This window comes from Diorhabda sublineata, chromosome X (assembly GCF_026230105.1).
Source record: "Diorhabda sublineata isolate icDioSubl1.1 chromosome X, icDioSubl1.1, whole genome shotgun sequence".
In the NCBI taxonomy this organism is placed as follows: Eukaryota; Metazoa; Arthropoda; class Insecta; order Coleoptera; family Chrysomelidae; genus Diorhabda; species Diorhabda sublineata.
In genome coordinates this window covers 4,789,412-4,806,179 of record NC_079485.1, presented here as the reverse complement: position 1 = coordinate 4,806,179, position 16,768 = coordinate 4,789,412, and the positions used below count along the sequence as shown (strand labels likewise).

Below are 16,768 nucleotides of genomic sequence, written 5' to 3'. Positions count from 1 at the left end.
CAAGTTAACACTACAAATTCTAAAACTCAGTATCTAAAATAATGAACAAATATTCGTCGTAGATAACTACACTTTTGGAATAGTAATTGTTTGTTTTTTTTGTATTCACTATCTGAAGAGCAGTGATTCCCGAAGTGGTGAACCCCCCGAGGTCCATGAAAAGCTCGACGTGGGTCTACATAAATTTCCATCGTTAGATCAATTATACTATTCACTTGGACCAAAGTGGTCCAAATGAACTCCCAGATATTCAGAGGAGAGACTTGACAGGGGTTTGAGCATATTTCCATTGTTTACAAGTTTTGGCAATATGGTTTAGGTAATTTGTTGATTAATTGAAGAATTTAATTAGTGGAAGATTTCAATTTATTTGAAAATTTTGGAAGTATGTCTTAATAATGTCAATGATCAGAGAAAATTCACTGGAAATAATAAAATAAATGCTATTACAAGTTTGATATGTGCTCAACAAATTAAATAAACGTTAAATATAAAAAGTAAAGGATCTTATTAAATGAGAAGAATTTTTGAAATTGATATTTCTAGAAAATGTAGTAGGGTCCATCGGAGCCAATAATATTTTGGAAATGTTTGAGAACCTCTGATGTGTAGAGTCTATTTTTGCTTCGAGATCCCATTGGAAAGAATCGAATATCAACTAATAATCTTGTACACTACATGGACCAGATGATTTGCGTCGATTCACCATTTTTGGATTGAGTTTTCTGCTATTTCACTGACAGCTCTCTTTATCTTTGAGTTAGATACTTTATTACTACTATAGATAAAAAGCTGCATACTAGGGGTGGCTGGTCTCAAGATAAAAGTATTCATTTTAGTTTACGTTCATAATAATATGAAATGGCAACGAGTGTCTATCCAGACACGTCAACATGGATAAAATATAACCAATAATTTTATAAAAAATCTTTGAATATTTGATAAAAATAAAATCTCTGTATACACCGGTCCTGTCCCAACTCATAAAAACTAATGAACATTGTTATGTAAGCTTGCTCAATGGCCATCATGTTTAACATTTTTGCTGATATGGTCCTATGGTTTTTGTAGTGGGTATGTTACAAGATTATTATGTGCCAAGTCACCGAAAGGATATTGTTATTAGATCCTTCCTGTCGAGAACTAGTGATATATATTTACGAAATGGTCCTGGAGCTGACAGGATAAATTCACTGAATTTATTTTACAAAAAAATGTGAAATGCATCTTCGAGATTATATTAGTTATCAAATATACAGACTTTTGGAAATAGTGATAAAAGCAGTTATTTTAATAAAAATGATGGTTTTATTATACATACGATACGCATATACACAATAAATAAGTCAAGTAAATGAATCTCACTTTAATGATTTTTACAGATTCTTGATTAATTAAATTATAATTAAAAATTGACGTCATATTTATTCAATCAATCAAAAGTACCATATAGTCAAATTATATTAGTATGATTGAATAGGTTTTTCAATGCCTAGAAGAATAGAAGGTATTGTCGTAAGTCTGCACACCCAATTCATATTTTTGTTGCAGATCCCAATGATGCACTACCGTCGGAAGTGAGCACGATAACAAATAAAGATAAACAAATGCATCACGGTAACAATCCAAAGATTATTCGAACCTTGACCCCAACACCCTTTAACGAAAATCAAACGACTTCTACTAGACCAGAGCTCAACCGCAACAATTTCATATTACTTAGAAACGGCAAATCTACCGACAGTGGCCATATTCTTCTTCGTACCGACGCGTTAACTCCTACAAAGAACAATTTAATTCTGGAAGATTCGGAAAGTGGCAAAATTGGACAGATTTTGATTCAACAAAGTGAAATCAAAAAAGGTGTGTTAGTGCAGTCTGTTAAAAGGTAAGTGATTCAATTCTATGCAAACAAATTAAGTTAAATAATGTTCTACTTGCCTATGGTTGGTAACAACCTTTTAACTTCCTTATCATTCGCATAATTTGAATAACATTGACGGATCTGAGGAAACGACAAATTAACTTATACGTATCTAAATTGAATTAGACTCGACGTTTAGCTTTTCTGGTGATAAGATAATTACTTCCTAAAAGGAGTAGCTTTCTAAGTAAATGTTGTTTTGTAAGAAAATGTTAGCTTTCTCCACATTGCCTATATGAGTAGCTAGAAAGCTAGATATTGTTATTGAACAAAATCCCGTAGCTCCAGGAAATTTCGGTCTTTCCACACTTTTCTAAATCTAGTACAACCTTCATTGGCTGATTTCCATGGTCTGTTTCCAAACGGCACTAACAGGAATATCAAAAAAATTGAAAGTATAATTTTTAAATTTGTACTGATCTTCTGGAACAATATGTACTGTTTTAAAAAGGAAAAGTAATATATTTTATAAAGAACGAAATAATTTGAAAAGTTCACACGTAAGATGAAACATATATACTATACAGGAAATCGAGAATTCGTCTATTTGTTGTTCCAGGTTGAGCTCTCCGATTTTTTTATTGAGTGGGGGAGATAATAGTAACGGTCACATTCTTATACAGACAACAGCACCAACTGAAGACGTTAGACATCAGCCTACTGTCGAAATAGAAGATGGTAGTGATAACATTTTGGTTCAAGCCTTGGAAGGAATACAGGATGGAGATACTTCCAGCAGCAGAGGATTGTCAACTCCGATTGGATCAGGTGAGTGTCGCTTTCTTCAAATGACAATGTTTTGTGCAATCATTCGTAATAGCGGCAATAAAACGAATATTGATAGAAAAGGTTACTGTTGAATTGCATACTCTCAAGACTTCCGATTTCGTATTCATGATTCAATAGACAGAATCATAATTTAATTCCTTGGATTACCAGAAAAAATTCGTAACAATACATTTAATAAAACATCATCTTTTGGCAGGGCAAGAAGCTGTTTGAACACCTCGACTCAAGTCGCTTGAATCTAGGTTAATTCGTGTGGCACTATTCGACAACTTCTATAATCTCACCTAATGATTTTAAATCTAATCCTCACTATTAAAACGATTAAACCCACACCGTGGTGTCGTTCGCTCATTAACTGTGTCTTTACCTCCAATGTCACATAATTTTCTTGCAGCTTCTTCTAACTTTTGTTTCCAATAATGCCTCGTCAATAAACAATGAACAAAGAGAGAATGGTTGAAAGAGTTAAGTACTTGTAAACCGATATCACTTATGACAAAGCCTCTTTACATATCAAAAGATATGTAATAAGGGAAAGATCAAAGATAAAGATCAAGTTTGATTTTTGAACAATACCATCACAATATCTATAACAGGTATGGTTTGGTTATGTTAGAAATGTAGACATTTTACTATACTTACATTACATACTTGCAATCGATCCTTTTGTCTGATTAATTTTTCCTTTGACCAAGGATCACGGTCGTCGTCAATATTTCAGCTGGTGCAAAACACAACAACTCTGAGAAGCAGAATGATGTACTCCTAATACCATATTCATAACTGCCGTCAAATGCCGATATAATACTGAGTTTGGTGTATTATTAGAGTAGCGGTTTGAGAGACTATTGTTCATAGCCGATCTTTAATTGTATTAATTGTTCTAATTTTGCTCGTAGAACTACCGTATTCACCAGACTCTGACACATTTAATCCACAGGAGTGTATTTAGTTATATAAATTAATCCTTCTGGTGTAACACTTCCTATGCCACTGAGTAAGTTAGAAGTTATTTGCGAATGTGAGAAAATAGTGAAATTTTTTAATTTATATGAAAATTACTTTTTTGAAAAACAACAATTCCATTTGATTGAGAGAGATAACTCTTCTACTTATAAATAGGTTTCCCGTAACAAGAGAAAGTGGTCCATTTAAAGAAAAAGTTTCATTCATTTAGAGATTTCAAAAGATTCCTTTGAATACATGTTCAGCTAGATCTCGTATTATGTCGTTTTTTTAGGATTATTTCTTTGTTCGGCTATTGAATCCATGAAAAACAATCTTACATTCCTTTACGCTGTAATTAATTATATTCTGAAATACTTTAACATTATACTTATACGCAATGTCAAGCTATTTCTGAAACATTTATTATTATTATTGTTTTGATAATATATTCCACAAAAGAAAACTCAAAAAGTATGCTTTTTAAAGGGAACTGAAAACAATCCGATGGGGCTAAACCTATCAACTATAATTTATTAATTTTGGTAACGGATAAGTGAGGTGTTCCATTATCTTGATAAAACAATACTTTCTTCTTAGCCAGTTTTGATTAGTTTACGCTCATAATACTTGCCCCACTTGTAGTTTTTTCTTTTTCAAGATGAAAGTGATTCCATTCTAGGTAGATTCCACTATGATCTTGACTGTGGAGTAACGGTTTTCGCCTTCTTTGGGGCCGGCTTTTACTTATCCGTGAATTATTTTGATTGTTTTTATTATTTGATCAACCACTGCATTGTTTATCTTAGCAGCTGCTAATCAATATTTTTACTGTTAAAAGAACAAACTCATCCATAGTTATCTACAAGCTTGGTTGGGCTTCTATTTCAATAAACGAATAGCATATTTCTCAATATTTGTACTATAAATTTTCAGCAATAATAGGGTGATAAACAATTATCAAATAACGTTCAAATTTGTAATATGTATTTCATTGTTTATGTGCTTTCTTATACAGTTTCACACAACTACTGCTATCTCTTGGTCATAATAGGTACCTAGCTAGTTAAAAGTACAGATAAGTTTGTTACAATTTATCTTTACGTTTAATTGAGATTTATATTGGTAGTTTGGAAAGCAAATTGGTTATAATACTTCCCAATAAGTATATTATATACGAAAGTAATAAAAACGGATTGTATCGTTTAGATAACTCAATTTTCGATCAATTACTATGTGTCTTACAGATCATGCTTTTTAGTTTCCAGTGAAAACCTCCATTTAAATAGATGATTCTACTTAAAGTCTTCCGAATGTTGAGAAATATCACGAATTTCACTTAATAAAGCAATTATGTATTCGATACATTTATTTAAAGAGATTTTCCCGTCGATAGTTCGTAACTCTTTAGCTCAGAAATGGAAAGAAAGATTTTTTTTTGAAGATCTCACTTCATATCTCACTGATAAAATAATATTCTACAGATTTGTCGTTGAGAACAGACTAGAATATAAAAACATTGGAATTAACCCGTTAACCCAGATTAGTATATAAATCAACAACAATTTTATGTTGGTAATAAAACAGACATTTGTATCCGATACGGGGTAAAAATATTGTTACTGGTTACAACATAAAATAACATAAATTTGTAACTTATATTTACGGATTTTTTTGTCGTTTATCGGGATATTTATGAGACATCAAATATTATTGGTTTCGTCTTTCCGTTGTTAAAAGCTAAAAATATAAATTTGGTCAAAACATACGTTTTAAAGGTTTTAGAGGATTTCCCGCGTGATACTTTAATGTCGGTTTAAATTTTGTTTGAAAATGTGTATTTTATTTCAAGGTTTTGGCATTTATGTTGAAACATCTGAAGATTGTTTGTACTAAAATTTAACATTTCGATACGCAAGTAGAAGCTGGAATTAGACTATATCAAATCATCCTCACACCAACGCTTCTATATGAAGAAACAGACCAAATCTCTTATAAGAAGACTGCAAATATTTTGACCTAAAAGAAACCGGGCAATGAACAGAAAAACATACAAACAACAAACAAAACTCGTCTCTATACCATTTTTCTATAAAAACACGTTTTCTTAAGAAAATTTATTCACTTATAATGTAATTTGTTAATACCTTTTTTTAGTGTAAGGTAGTATTTCTAAGGTTTTGGCACTATTTACACTATTTTGATAAAACAAGATTAAATATCAAATCTCTTATTACCTGCAGAAGCTAAAAAATGAACAAGATAATTTTCCTCTAGTATCAGAAATCAGAGGAACAGGTAAATTATACCAAATTATACCAGAGTAGGGACTTGATACAAAAACTTCAAGAATCAATAGATTTTTGTATAACTCGATAAAATTTATGGTTTAGAAGATACATAGATTTTTAGATCGTTGTACATGCCAAGGGAACCATTCGCCATAAAGAGGCATTCTGAAGAAAATTCATCATAAATCGTAATTATTGCTTACAGGATGTATTAAAACACAATCAAACATTTTTTGGAGAACTTATGAATAAATTATAGAAATAAATATTTGTACTACATACAAGCCTAGAACTCAAAAATTAAAAAAAACTGTAATGAATGTTCAAAGTGGGCACCTTGCTCTTCTACACACTTCCGGAATCTACGGAGGGTGTTTCTTTGAATTTGGAAGAGCATTCCAAGATTCTGCCTTATAGCGTCAGAATAAAATTTCATTCTATCGATCATTTCGTTCCCTATGTTTACCAGTGGTGCATATACAAAGCCCAAAAAAAATGAATCCATTGTATTTAACTCAGGACAACGCGGTGGCCTTGCAAATGGATCTCCCCGACCAATCCAACTATTAGAAAAAATGTTATTAAGATGATTCTTTACATCATTTAGGAAGTGGGGAAGGACTCCTTCGTGCATGAACCAAAATTGTTATATCTTTGGAGAAATTATAAGTATCGCTGTTCATTCAGACTATTATCAAAAAAATATGGATCTATTAAATTATCACCCACTATTGTTATCTACACAAAAAATCGATGTTGATTCTTTGTTTGAATCATAGAATATATAGATTTTCATCTGCCCATAAATACAAAGTATAGGAATTGATAAATCTGTCTCGTGAGAAACCAATTTCATCAGTAAACAGTACTTTTCCGACAAATGTATTAAAAACATGATATTTTTCTAGAAACCAACGAACGTAGGCTAGTCTTGCTGGATAATCCTCTACTTCCATGGCATGCACATTCTGGTTATGAAAGAGGTAAAGAAGTTGCTCCTGGAGAATCCTATGAATTGTTGTCGTTTATGCGTTAATTTGTAATAGTATATTGCTAGTACGCTAGTTCCTGTTTTGAATCATACTCTAATTAATTATTTTTTGATAATCGTTCTAAATTTTATATTGTTATTAAAAATAGAGTGGAAAGCAAACATTAAATCCTTGACTGAAATCATTTATGGAAGACTCTTCTGGAAACTGGCTCTGTCGAATAATTTTTCCTTTTTGGCACATTGTCACTTTCGGGAAGAGCTATAACTCGTATGACAATATAGCAGATGGACATCAGTAAGACTTGTAGAGGTCAGAAATCTCGAAACACAAACGACAGGTGACACGGCACGCTGTGATTACGAAGAGAAATGCCTTTCGCTGACATTGTTTTCCAAATGTTCTTATATCCCTTTCTCGAATTTGATTGATAGGTAGTGCAGATTAAATTTAGATTAGATATCTACTCCGCTAACTATTTGATCTATTGCGTACCTCGCACTGTTCCACTGTATCAGTCAGGTAAAAACGACTTTGCAAAGTAAGCTACCTATCTGGGGGTTATGTGGCTTACCTCTTATGGCTCTAAAAAGCTTGAAAGTACAGTAACCGTTGTCTAAGAACAGCCACGCAGAGGAGGTGTTCGACGGTTTCTTTTGGTTCCTAATAGAAACGGCTAGAGCTCTCAGGAGTTTCTCCGATGTTCTTTAGGTGGCAGTTCATCGGTGAGTGTCCAGTAAGTATATCAGTAACTCCTGTTTCCTCATATTGTCCTATTTTTTTCGGTGGTCAGCTTGTTGCCGTGCCGTGCACTCCGGTGGGTCCAGGTACCCACATTAGGGTAACTTTGTTGCTTGCTCTCAGTGAGTATGCTTATCCACACTAGCATCAACTCAATTTTATAGGAGTCAAGGGCTTGAAGGGCTTCTCTGTCGAGGTAGGATAAATATATTTGCATTGCGGTAGTTACTTTTTGCCCAATGAGGGGTGCATGGAAGAACAGTGTATGTTTTGCATGGAAAATAGAAGATTCGAAGTCCATTGGGTAACGGACCTGCCTCCTGGGCGGGATAAGTCACCGATTTTCCATGGCGAACTGTAAATTTCTCTGCCTTTGGGTTATAGTCATGAAACTTTCATTACCAGATTACTAGAAGATTTTTCATTGTCGAGCAATTTGATACGATATTCAAAGCTCTCGAATAGTCAATCGTCTAAAATAAGTTTGTCTATTTTATTCATATTTACAATTGTTTTGGGGGTCAAACGACGCTCCGATTTTTCCACGTTCTTAAATGACTTATTTCCCCTTTCAAATCGCTCATACGCCTTGTTAATAGTCTGAGCTTCTTTGACATGTTTTGTTTTCAATTTAAATGAAACTTAATACAGTGTTAAAGATCTATGTTCGACGATAGGCGCTGCAACAGGATTTCAATAAAACAGCGATAGCAGTAGAGTGAGAGGCTGGAACGGGCTTAAACGGGTCGCTTGTCTTAACTCATTATCGCATGAGACATACTTGTTGAAATAGATGACTCCTGTCGTAATTAAAATTTGCATACACTCCACTGTAATATTGAATCTCTTTCAGATAGAAATGCTTACAAAAACAAATGGTACGATACCCTTGTAATAAATCTTCCTTTGAACGGGAATAAATCTGTTCTACACCTATGGTTTTTTATTTGTCGGTTATTTTCCTTCCGCAGAAAAAAAAGTTTATGTTACATGTTATGTTGTTTTATATTACAAACCAAACAAAATCCAGTATAAAAACAAAGGTTTTAATCATACAAAAATAAAGAGGTACGTGGGAAATTTTTGAAGAGCCTCTTCGGTAAACATTTACCTTGTTATAACCGTATGTTATAAAAATTGAAACGGGATAATGAAGATTGTAATAATTGGGTAAACAAAATCAACAACTTCCGGGCATATTTCACCAAATAAAAATATATTTGTGCTAATAGCGACAGCGATACTGAATTCAATTACAAATATAAATCAGCTTTTACATTTTTTCTTTATTTCTTAAGTTAATGACCAGATTATTGATTAGTCGTCCACCGTACAAGCTTGCTTTGATACCCCGTATAATTATATCGAAACTCCACTCGTAATAAATAAGTCCTATAAATATTGCGTCAAATGTAGGCAAACGTTAGGAATACATTTTGAGAACAATAAAACCAATCCCAATAAGGAATCTTCGTTTTTCATTAGTACGTCAGTAAGAAGTATGTAACCAAACACTCTCAAAGCTTAAGAAATACACCAAGTATTTCTTAAGTAGTAATAAATGCAATCATCCAGTTTAAGTTGGACTAAAGTTACCCTCCAATGGGTTCCGAGACACACTGGAGTGGAGGAAAATGAAATAACAGACATACTTGTATAGGAGGATAAACCGTAAAACATGAACCATTCTGTGGAATAGGTGACAGGACAATAGATTAAAAACACTGAAAAATGAGATAAATTGGAAAAACAGTTACTGAAATAATCTACAGGAGCTGAGACAGTCAAAGATACTTTTAAAAATATCTAACCAAATAAGATCCATTAAATGTATCAACTTACGTATGAACAATTTATGAATAATAATTGAAAACTTGTCGGTTCATTGCCGCCCCAATGGACATCTGAAGTTGTTTAGGTTTAGCAGGGGATACAACGTGCAGTTTCTGCTACGAAGTCACATTCTCAAAGTGCTAGACACTACGGAACTCCACAGCACTACACTAAAGGTTGTATGAAATAGAAAATGAAGATCTTCGACAGCTAGAGCCATCCAACATTTTGAAAGAAGTTGGATTAATAGATCAGCTCTAAACACTGTGTAACCCCATGAGCCATAGTAATAAAAGGAGACGCTAAAAATTTTTTGGGCTGCAGTGTATGTGACACCCTGAAAATTATACATAGTATGAGAGTAATATCAATCGCCACCAACCCTCGTATACTGATCTTTCAGAAATAAAAAATTAAATTTAACTAGTATATACCATCGTATATAACGAATATTCATGGAAACAATTTGACAAACGGAACTATTAAACACTCAACTCTAAAACTGAATAATATTCTCAATTACTTTTATAAATATTTGGTGCCGGTAGCTCTATTTCCGTAGAGGAAATTTACATATTTTCCGTGAGTTTCATTGTTGCAGAACGGGTCGGCGAGTTATCGAAGTACTTTTTCAATTTAATGACTCAAAGTTAGAGGCGAACAAATAGTAGTTTTGTTCCGTAACTGTACTTAGGTCACTATAACTAGCCCCTTTTTGTTATAATTTCTCTTTGAAATCGTTTGTGGTAGCAAAATAAACTCCATACTCTTACATGGCAATGAGCTATACTCTACAAACAACAAATTGAATATAAATCTTGCTTTATTGGATGGTTTGGATATATTGCATTGTTCGGATGAAACTATAACTCTTTGTCAATATTCGTAGTTACAGAAGCAAAATTTATTATTATTTAATTTTATCTATTGACGTTACAGGGTCAATAACGGAAATTCTAACAGTATGGAATTGAAAAAAATATTAATTTGAGAAAAACAATCCAAAACATTATGCTGTTAGTCTCAAATAATGTCAGATCTTGTGAAATGAAATATGTGATTAGAGAGTTCGTTATTGTGGTTTTTAACGATTGGTGTTGGCACATAAAGGTATTGATAACAGGTATTGTTCCAAATTGGGAAAAGTCTCAAAGAAGATCAAAAAATTTGTCTATGGGTATAATATTGTACTTTCGAGAACCAGTTGGGAAGTCCTTCGACATCCAAAAGAGATTAAATTGTACAAAAAGTGGACAATTTGTTTATTCAAGCAGATAACTAGGACACTGGAATCATTTCGAAACGATTTGCAAACGAAGATGGTATGAATTCATAGTAAAGCATTGTGCCTTTTGTCGCTCTAGATTCGCAAGTTCATGGCTGCCTTTGTCATTAGATTTAGCATCACACTCTTTACACAAATAGAAACTATGCTAAGAGGGGATTGCTTCAACGCGATGGGATAAATACTTTGAAATAACTTTTTTACACGTAAATAATAATATAAATAATCCATTCTAGTTTTTGATCAAAAGTCGTAGTGAAAACCTTAAAGATTTTGAAATTAAACAAAGATTGTCATAATTATCCTCTTCCTTGTCGTTAAATTGGTATTTGCTTATTTTGAAAATAACTTACTCGGGTTTAGAAACGCGACGCTACAGCCACCAAAGATATCATTACACTTCAAAAGTCCTGTTTCTCTATTTCTGTTACAGACGTGGATTGTGAAAGACGAAAGATATATATGCTCATGTGATAGATACTGAATTAAAAGAAGGTATTTTCACTGATTCTAAAATGATGTAAACACCAGTAGACATTGATTTAAAGAAAAACCTCCCTTGCGAATAAGTATGAGATTCTAATCAATATAAACTATTCAGACTCCTTAAAATGTTATCACAGATGTATTTTACTCTCCATTCTCATTCGCTTGAACAATTTGGTTGCAACAACTATAAGATGTTGGGAAATTAAAGGGATAAGCCATTAATTGGAACCAATGCTTAGAGTTTTTATGAATGTTTGTAAAAAACCTAAATTTTATCCACAATTATCACTGTTTCCATCAATTGTTTGAGAATGTATGCTAAATATCAAATTTTCATTTTAATTATGCAGACTAAAAGTTCTATTTCGATTTCGATGAAAACAATAATCTAACTGTAGGTTGAAGAGAAACAATATTTGTTAAAAGTGTCATCGTATGTTATTTTCTCGTAGAAATTATTTGAATAGAAATAAAATTATTACAACTGAGCTTTGTAGAATTGTTTCTACTTAACATCAATCTGTCCTTACCTTGTTTCACTCACAAACTGTGATAAACGATAGCCGTTTTCTTACTGTCATGTGATCAGTGGTAAATGATATTATTTGGAATATTCTTAATTTTATTATTAGAGGAAATTTCCTGTCGTGTTTCATATGCTAATCGTGGATAGCGTGATTTCTGCATTTGACAATAAGTGCAAATCAAAGAATTTATACAACGCGAATTAGGATGGGTTTTATGTTAAGGGTAGTTCTGATGGTTAATTACCGATTGTCTTATTTCTACTTAGCACTACTATTTTGCGAGGATTCCTCATTTGTGCGGTTTGTAATATACTTAGGTTTATTGTGTTAAGAGCCCCTCATTCAGCATTGTTGAATTAAGTCAAATTACATAGTCATCTTACTTTCAATAATTAAGAACAAGTATATTATCAACTAGTTATGAATACCTAATATTGAATGATATTACAAAAAAACACGTTACATACCAACATTTCCCTACCTAACATAAACTATTAGATGTGAATCACTTTGAGATAAAAATGCCCGAAACCTAACGATTTCTTGTATATAGAACACTATTATCAGTGAAATGTAGTGTACTAAGGATATACTTCCTTGAAAGGGCGTACCCAGGATTTTAGCTAGGGGAGGGCAGCTCATACCTGTTTCGAGAAGATGGTCGGTCGGGTATATTGAAACAAAAAATCATGAAAATTGACTTTTATTTATATCACGAGGATATTTTTTTCTCAAAATGGCTTGTACGCCACCCTCTTTCCCTGCCATTGTAGAACAGTCATCGAATCCAAACCCTACGTAATCTTCGGTTGGGAAGTTAGAACTAATCAAGAAATTGTCAATTGCTTCGACAATTGCTGAAGCATTTTGTGCTTTTAGTTCAACGAACCCTACAAATTCTTCTCTGATTTGTCTTTTGCTTTCGTCGTAGAATCGCACGCCTATTGACAGCTGTTCTTTCCCAGCTACTTCTGCTCCTTAATAATTTCGCCACATAAATTTATCAATTCGTTTTGTATTTTTGGCGATATGTTTCCCCCTAAGAGGTATATCATGTGTACCGCAAAATACTATACAAGAAATAATTGATGACAATATTTACCTATTTTCATTGATTGCTTTTTGGTGTCCACTTTGCAGTTGGATGTCTACAGGAATAATTTCAAGAAAATTTCTTGCAGCATTTGTCGCTATTAGGTGAAGGTTGGTCGTTGCATGATTTCGGTAGTCTTCATGCATATTTTTGGACTTTATATATGGCCTGACCATAAATGACCCCAAAATTTCTCTCACAGTGCGGATGGGCGGAGGGAACAAAACACAATGCTTACAAACAGCGCCTTTTAGTGGCTTGGAATATACTAGCCATGGTGCATATTGATCCAACCAAGCATGATTGAATTTTCTTTTCAAATGGCTTGCATCACTTTCAAAATCGTAATTTTTGGGCGGGATCCAAGGATTTTGTAACAACTCCCTCTTCTTTTCCGTCGATAGCCGGGTAGCCAACCCAACATAACGACCCAGATCATTCTCATGATAGCCATCGTCCACTATAATTTCAGGATCGACGTTGACGTCATAAGTTTGTTGGGATGTCGATGAAGAAGAATAGTCGGCAACAGATATATTTACAGGTTCTACTAGAGGATGTGACGCTTGTCCAATGTTAGCATGCAATGTTCTTGGCTCTCTATTTCCATCCTTGTCTCGTGACTCATACTTGCTATCACTATCTTTCCTTTCCGTACTAGTCCATGCTAGAATGTTCTACGTGGTATTGCTATTCAATACAGGATGTCGCTATTGACCGTATAAATTTCTGCTATTTCTCTTTTACTGGAAAAAGTACTGTCGTCCGTAACTAGATAGATAGCGCGAGATGTTGTTTTCTCCAAATTATATTCGGCTTTAATCCTAATGGCTCTGATTGTCTCGTCGGGAGCGGAAACTACGAGATGCGACGGTTTCGCGGGAGATTCAATTTATATTACGTCGCTAACAGTATACTATATAGAATGTTGTAGAATATTTAATTATAGATAAAAAAATATTAAATCAAAAGATCTAACTGAAAAGATATTTTGTTTCCAACACTTCATTTTGCTCAGAGTAGGTAACAGGTTTTTAATTCCCACTTGCCTGGAAAATTGACGTTTATTTTATCTTCTAGGGGGGGCAGCTGCCCCCCTGCCCCTACCTGGGTACGCCCATGCTAGCTTGAAGTGAGCATCTTTTGATTTACAATTTTCCTTAAAACGGTGTAGCTTTAAATAACGACGTGTATTTGAAAGTATCAGTATGAAGTTTATTTTCTTTGATAAAAATCTATTTTATTTGAATCGGAATGAAGCAAATGAATTTTTAATAATCACTTCAGTGACAAGTATAAACGAAGTGATTATGATTACAAAGTAAATTTAAGCTAGAGAGAGAAAAAGAATAATACATTATTGTCTCTAAATTGTTTACAATTTGTAGCCAACAGTTTATAAATTACCAAAAAATAAAAATACAAATAACTGAATGATTACACAAATGAAATAAAATCTAAATATATAGAAAATACACGAAAAATACAATAAATAATGATATTATCTTTTAAAATGTACCGGGTGTCCCAATAAGGATGGCTCTCGGCCAAATCTCGGGAACCGTCTTCGGAAAAAAAATTATAACAAAAGTGACCTTGAGAAAAACCTGGAAATTATTTACAGAGTTGTAGGATGATTTTCGTATTCTTCAAGAAATTCAGCCTATATTTCATTTCAGTTTTAGTTTTTCTCGAGGTACTATAAACGGTTCCCGAGATATTGCCGAGAGCCATTCTTATTGGGACACCCGGTACAATCATGATAATGAACTGTTCGGAAACTGACCCTGATCACGGTCATTTTTGTTCGGGTCGTAGTCATATTCTTTGATACTTTCTACCCTGGTAGACTGGTGAGTAAATGCGATCAACTGATGGGTTATTTGCCTATGATTTTTGTGAACTTCCTATTCCTCTTAAATGGCTGTCTACCATCAATTCTCATGAGCAATGTAATTGATGGATTACTAAGGTTTGCGGTTTTCATACTTTTCGGCATTTCAGCAAAGAAAATAGCTTATTAGTATTGAACTTTAGTGCAAAATTTGTGCAAGGCGTACATCGATGATAACTGCTTAATTATTAAACATCTAGAATATATTACACAACTAAATAAATATCATATCAAAAATTGAACGCGACTTTCGGAAACTGTGATCTAAATCGCGTTCTGGGTTAGTATTCACCATCAAATGATAGGTGATCTACCTTAGCCCGGGTTGTAGTTTCCGAAAAGTCATAATGTCAAAATTTTTAAAAGTAATATACATTACATTTATACATTGTCAAAATAGACCAAATTCAATGATGTGAATAAAGCAGATAACAAAATTAAATATACGGCAATACTAAACTTTTTTTCACATTTAATTCAAATATTCGCAAAAGTTTTTGAAGAATGAGAAGTTCATATTTCTAATTTTTAGTGTCTCTTAATTATGTAACAATGATAATAAACAATATAAAGATATGTCATTGAATGACTATAGAAAGTATTTAGCGTGAAAGAAGGAAATAATCTCGTATAATATATTCTTCAAAATGTTTTCCAAAATCCTTGTGGAATGTCAAAAAGAAGCGTTATTTCTACAATCTTACATATATTTACAAGATGTGGAAAATCTGTTGCTGCCTCAAAGTTTGATAAACAATGGAGCTAAGTTTTTAAATAAATTTTCAATATATTTTCCTATAATTATCAAATTTTCAATTGTTTGGGACATTGCGCACATGTGCCCAAACTGTCAGTTATTTGAATGTTGTTACTTTGAGTTTCTGTTGTTCTGCACACTACATCTTTTTGCTGGTCCATGTTTCTTTAGTAGGCTTGGATACTTCATACCTCTCTGTATATAGAGTAGTAACTTCTTGTTGCAGCAGCCAACAATATATTTATTTCAGCAAGAACCAAGGTTACCAATATCGTGTGGTTGCATAGATGATCAAGGGTCTACGTCACATCTTCTGGCTCTAGATGTTGATATCAAATCAGAGAGTTTGAGTTTGTACTTATCACAATTGAATCCATCATTTTAAAAACATTTTTGTCATTTTATGTTGAAACATAATGTTGTAGATATGCGGAATAATCATTTCTGACAATTATAATTTTTCGTTTTAACGATTTTCTTTTTCGTGTTTACAGAATGATGAATGTCGCGAAATACTTGGACAAAATTCAAAAATACTCTGAAATAAGTTGAATTAAATATGTCATAGTTCAGTTGGTAAAAATGCAATTAAAGCAAAACTGCAAGTTGAAATTAGAATCCAACGTGAAAGATTATAAATGTCATTTATACATAATTTATTCAACTAGACGAGTTCCCGTTGTATATGCAGGAAATTTATCGAAAACAATGAAAACTTTCCTAACATGATAAATGCATGACATCGAGACCGAGGAGTGTGCAAGCTCGAAATGCATGGGGGTCATGCGATCCCATCTCAAATGAGACACTTTAATAGTCTGTATAAATTGAAAATAAATTTTGAATTATACGTTACTATAAGAAAACAAGAACGTTACGACGAAGTGAGTGTATATTACGATCGTTACAGTTTTTATTGCATTCTCTCTTAGATATACGTGTTTGCTGGAAGACCATTAAAGTTCAAGTTGAAAACAATAAGAATGGTCTTATCACCTAATTGGACCTTTTGTTAAGTCCTTTCTTATTTATTTTAACACATTTATTTGGCTTAATGTGATGGAAAATTTGTTGTACCAGTTCCTAAAGAAATACCGTCATCAATAAAGATCCCAGAATTATATTTAATAAAGAACTCATCATAATATCATAAAACAATTATCGAAATAAATAAAATTTGTGTAAATCATGAAAAATCTGTTATAGAA

At 33.0% G+C, this 16,768-nt stretch overlaps 1 protein-coding gene across 2 annotated transcripts in view; it reads left to right on the top strand.

Annotated features, from left to right (window-relative positions):
- The window catches only part of LOC130451019 (calmodulin-binding transcription activator 2), a 525,122-nt gene that overhangs the window by 183,442 nt on the left and 324,912 nt on the right, over nucleotides 1-16,768 (top strand). For both annotated transcript variants that reach the window (XM_056789816.1, XM_056789817.1), the window contains exons 3-4: nucleotides 1,552-1,888; nucleotides 2,484-2,692. In XM_056789816.1, the coding sequence (XP_056645794.1) occupies nucleotides 1,552-1,888; nucleotides 2,484-2,692 (546 nt within the window). The remainder of the gene's footprint in view (nucleotides 1-1,551; nucleotides 1,889-2,483; nucleotides 2,693-16,768) is intronic.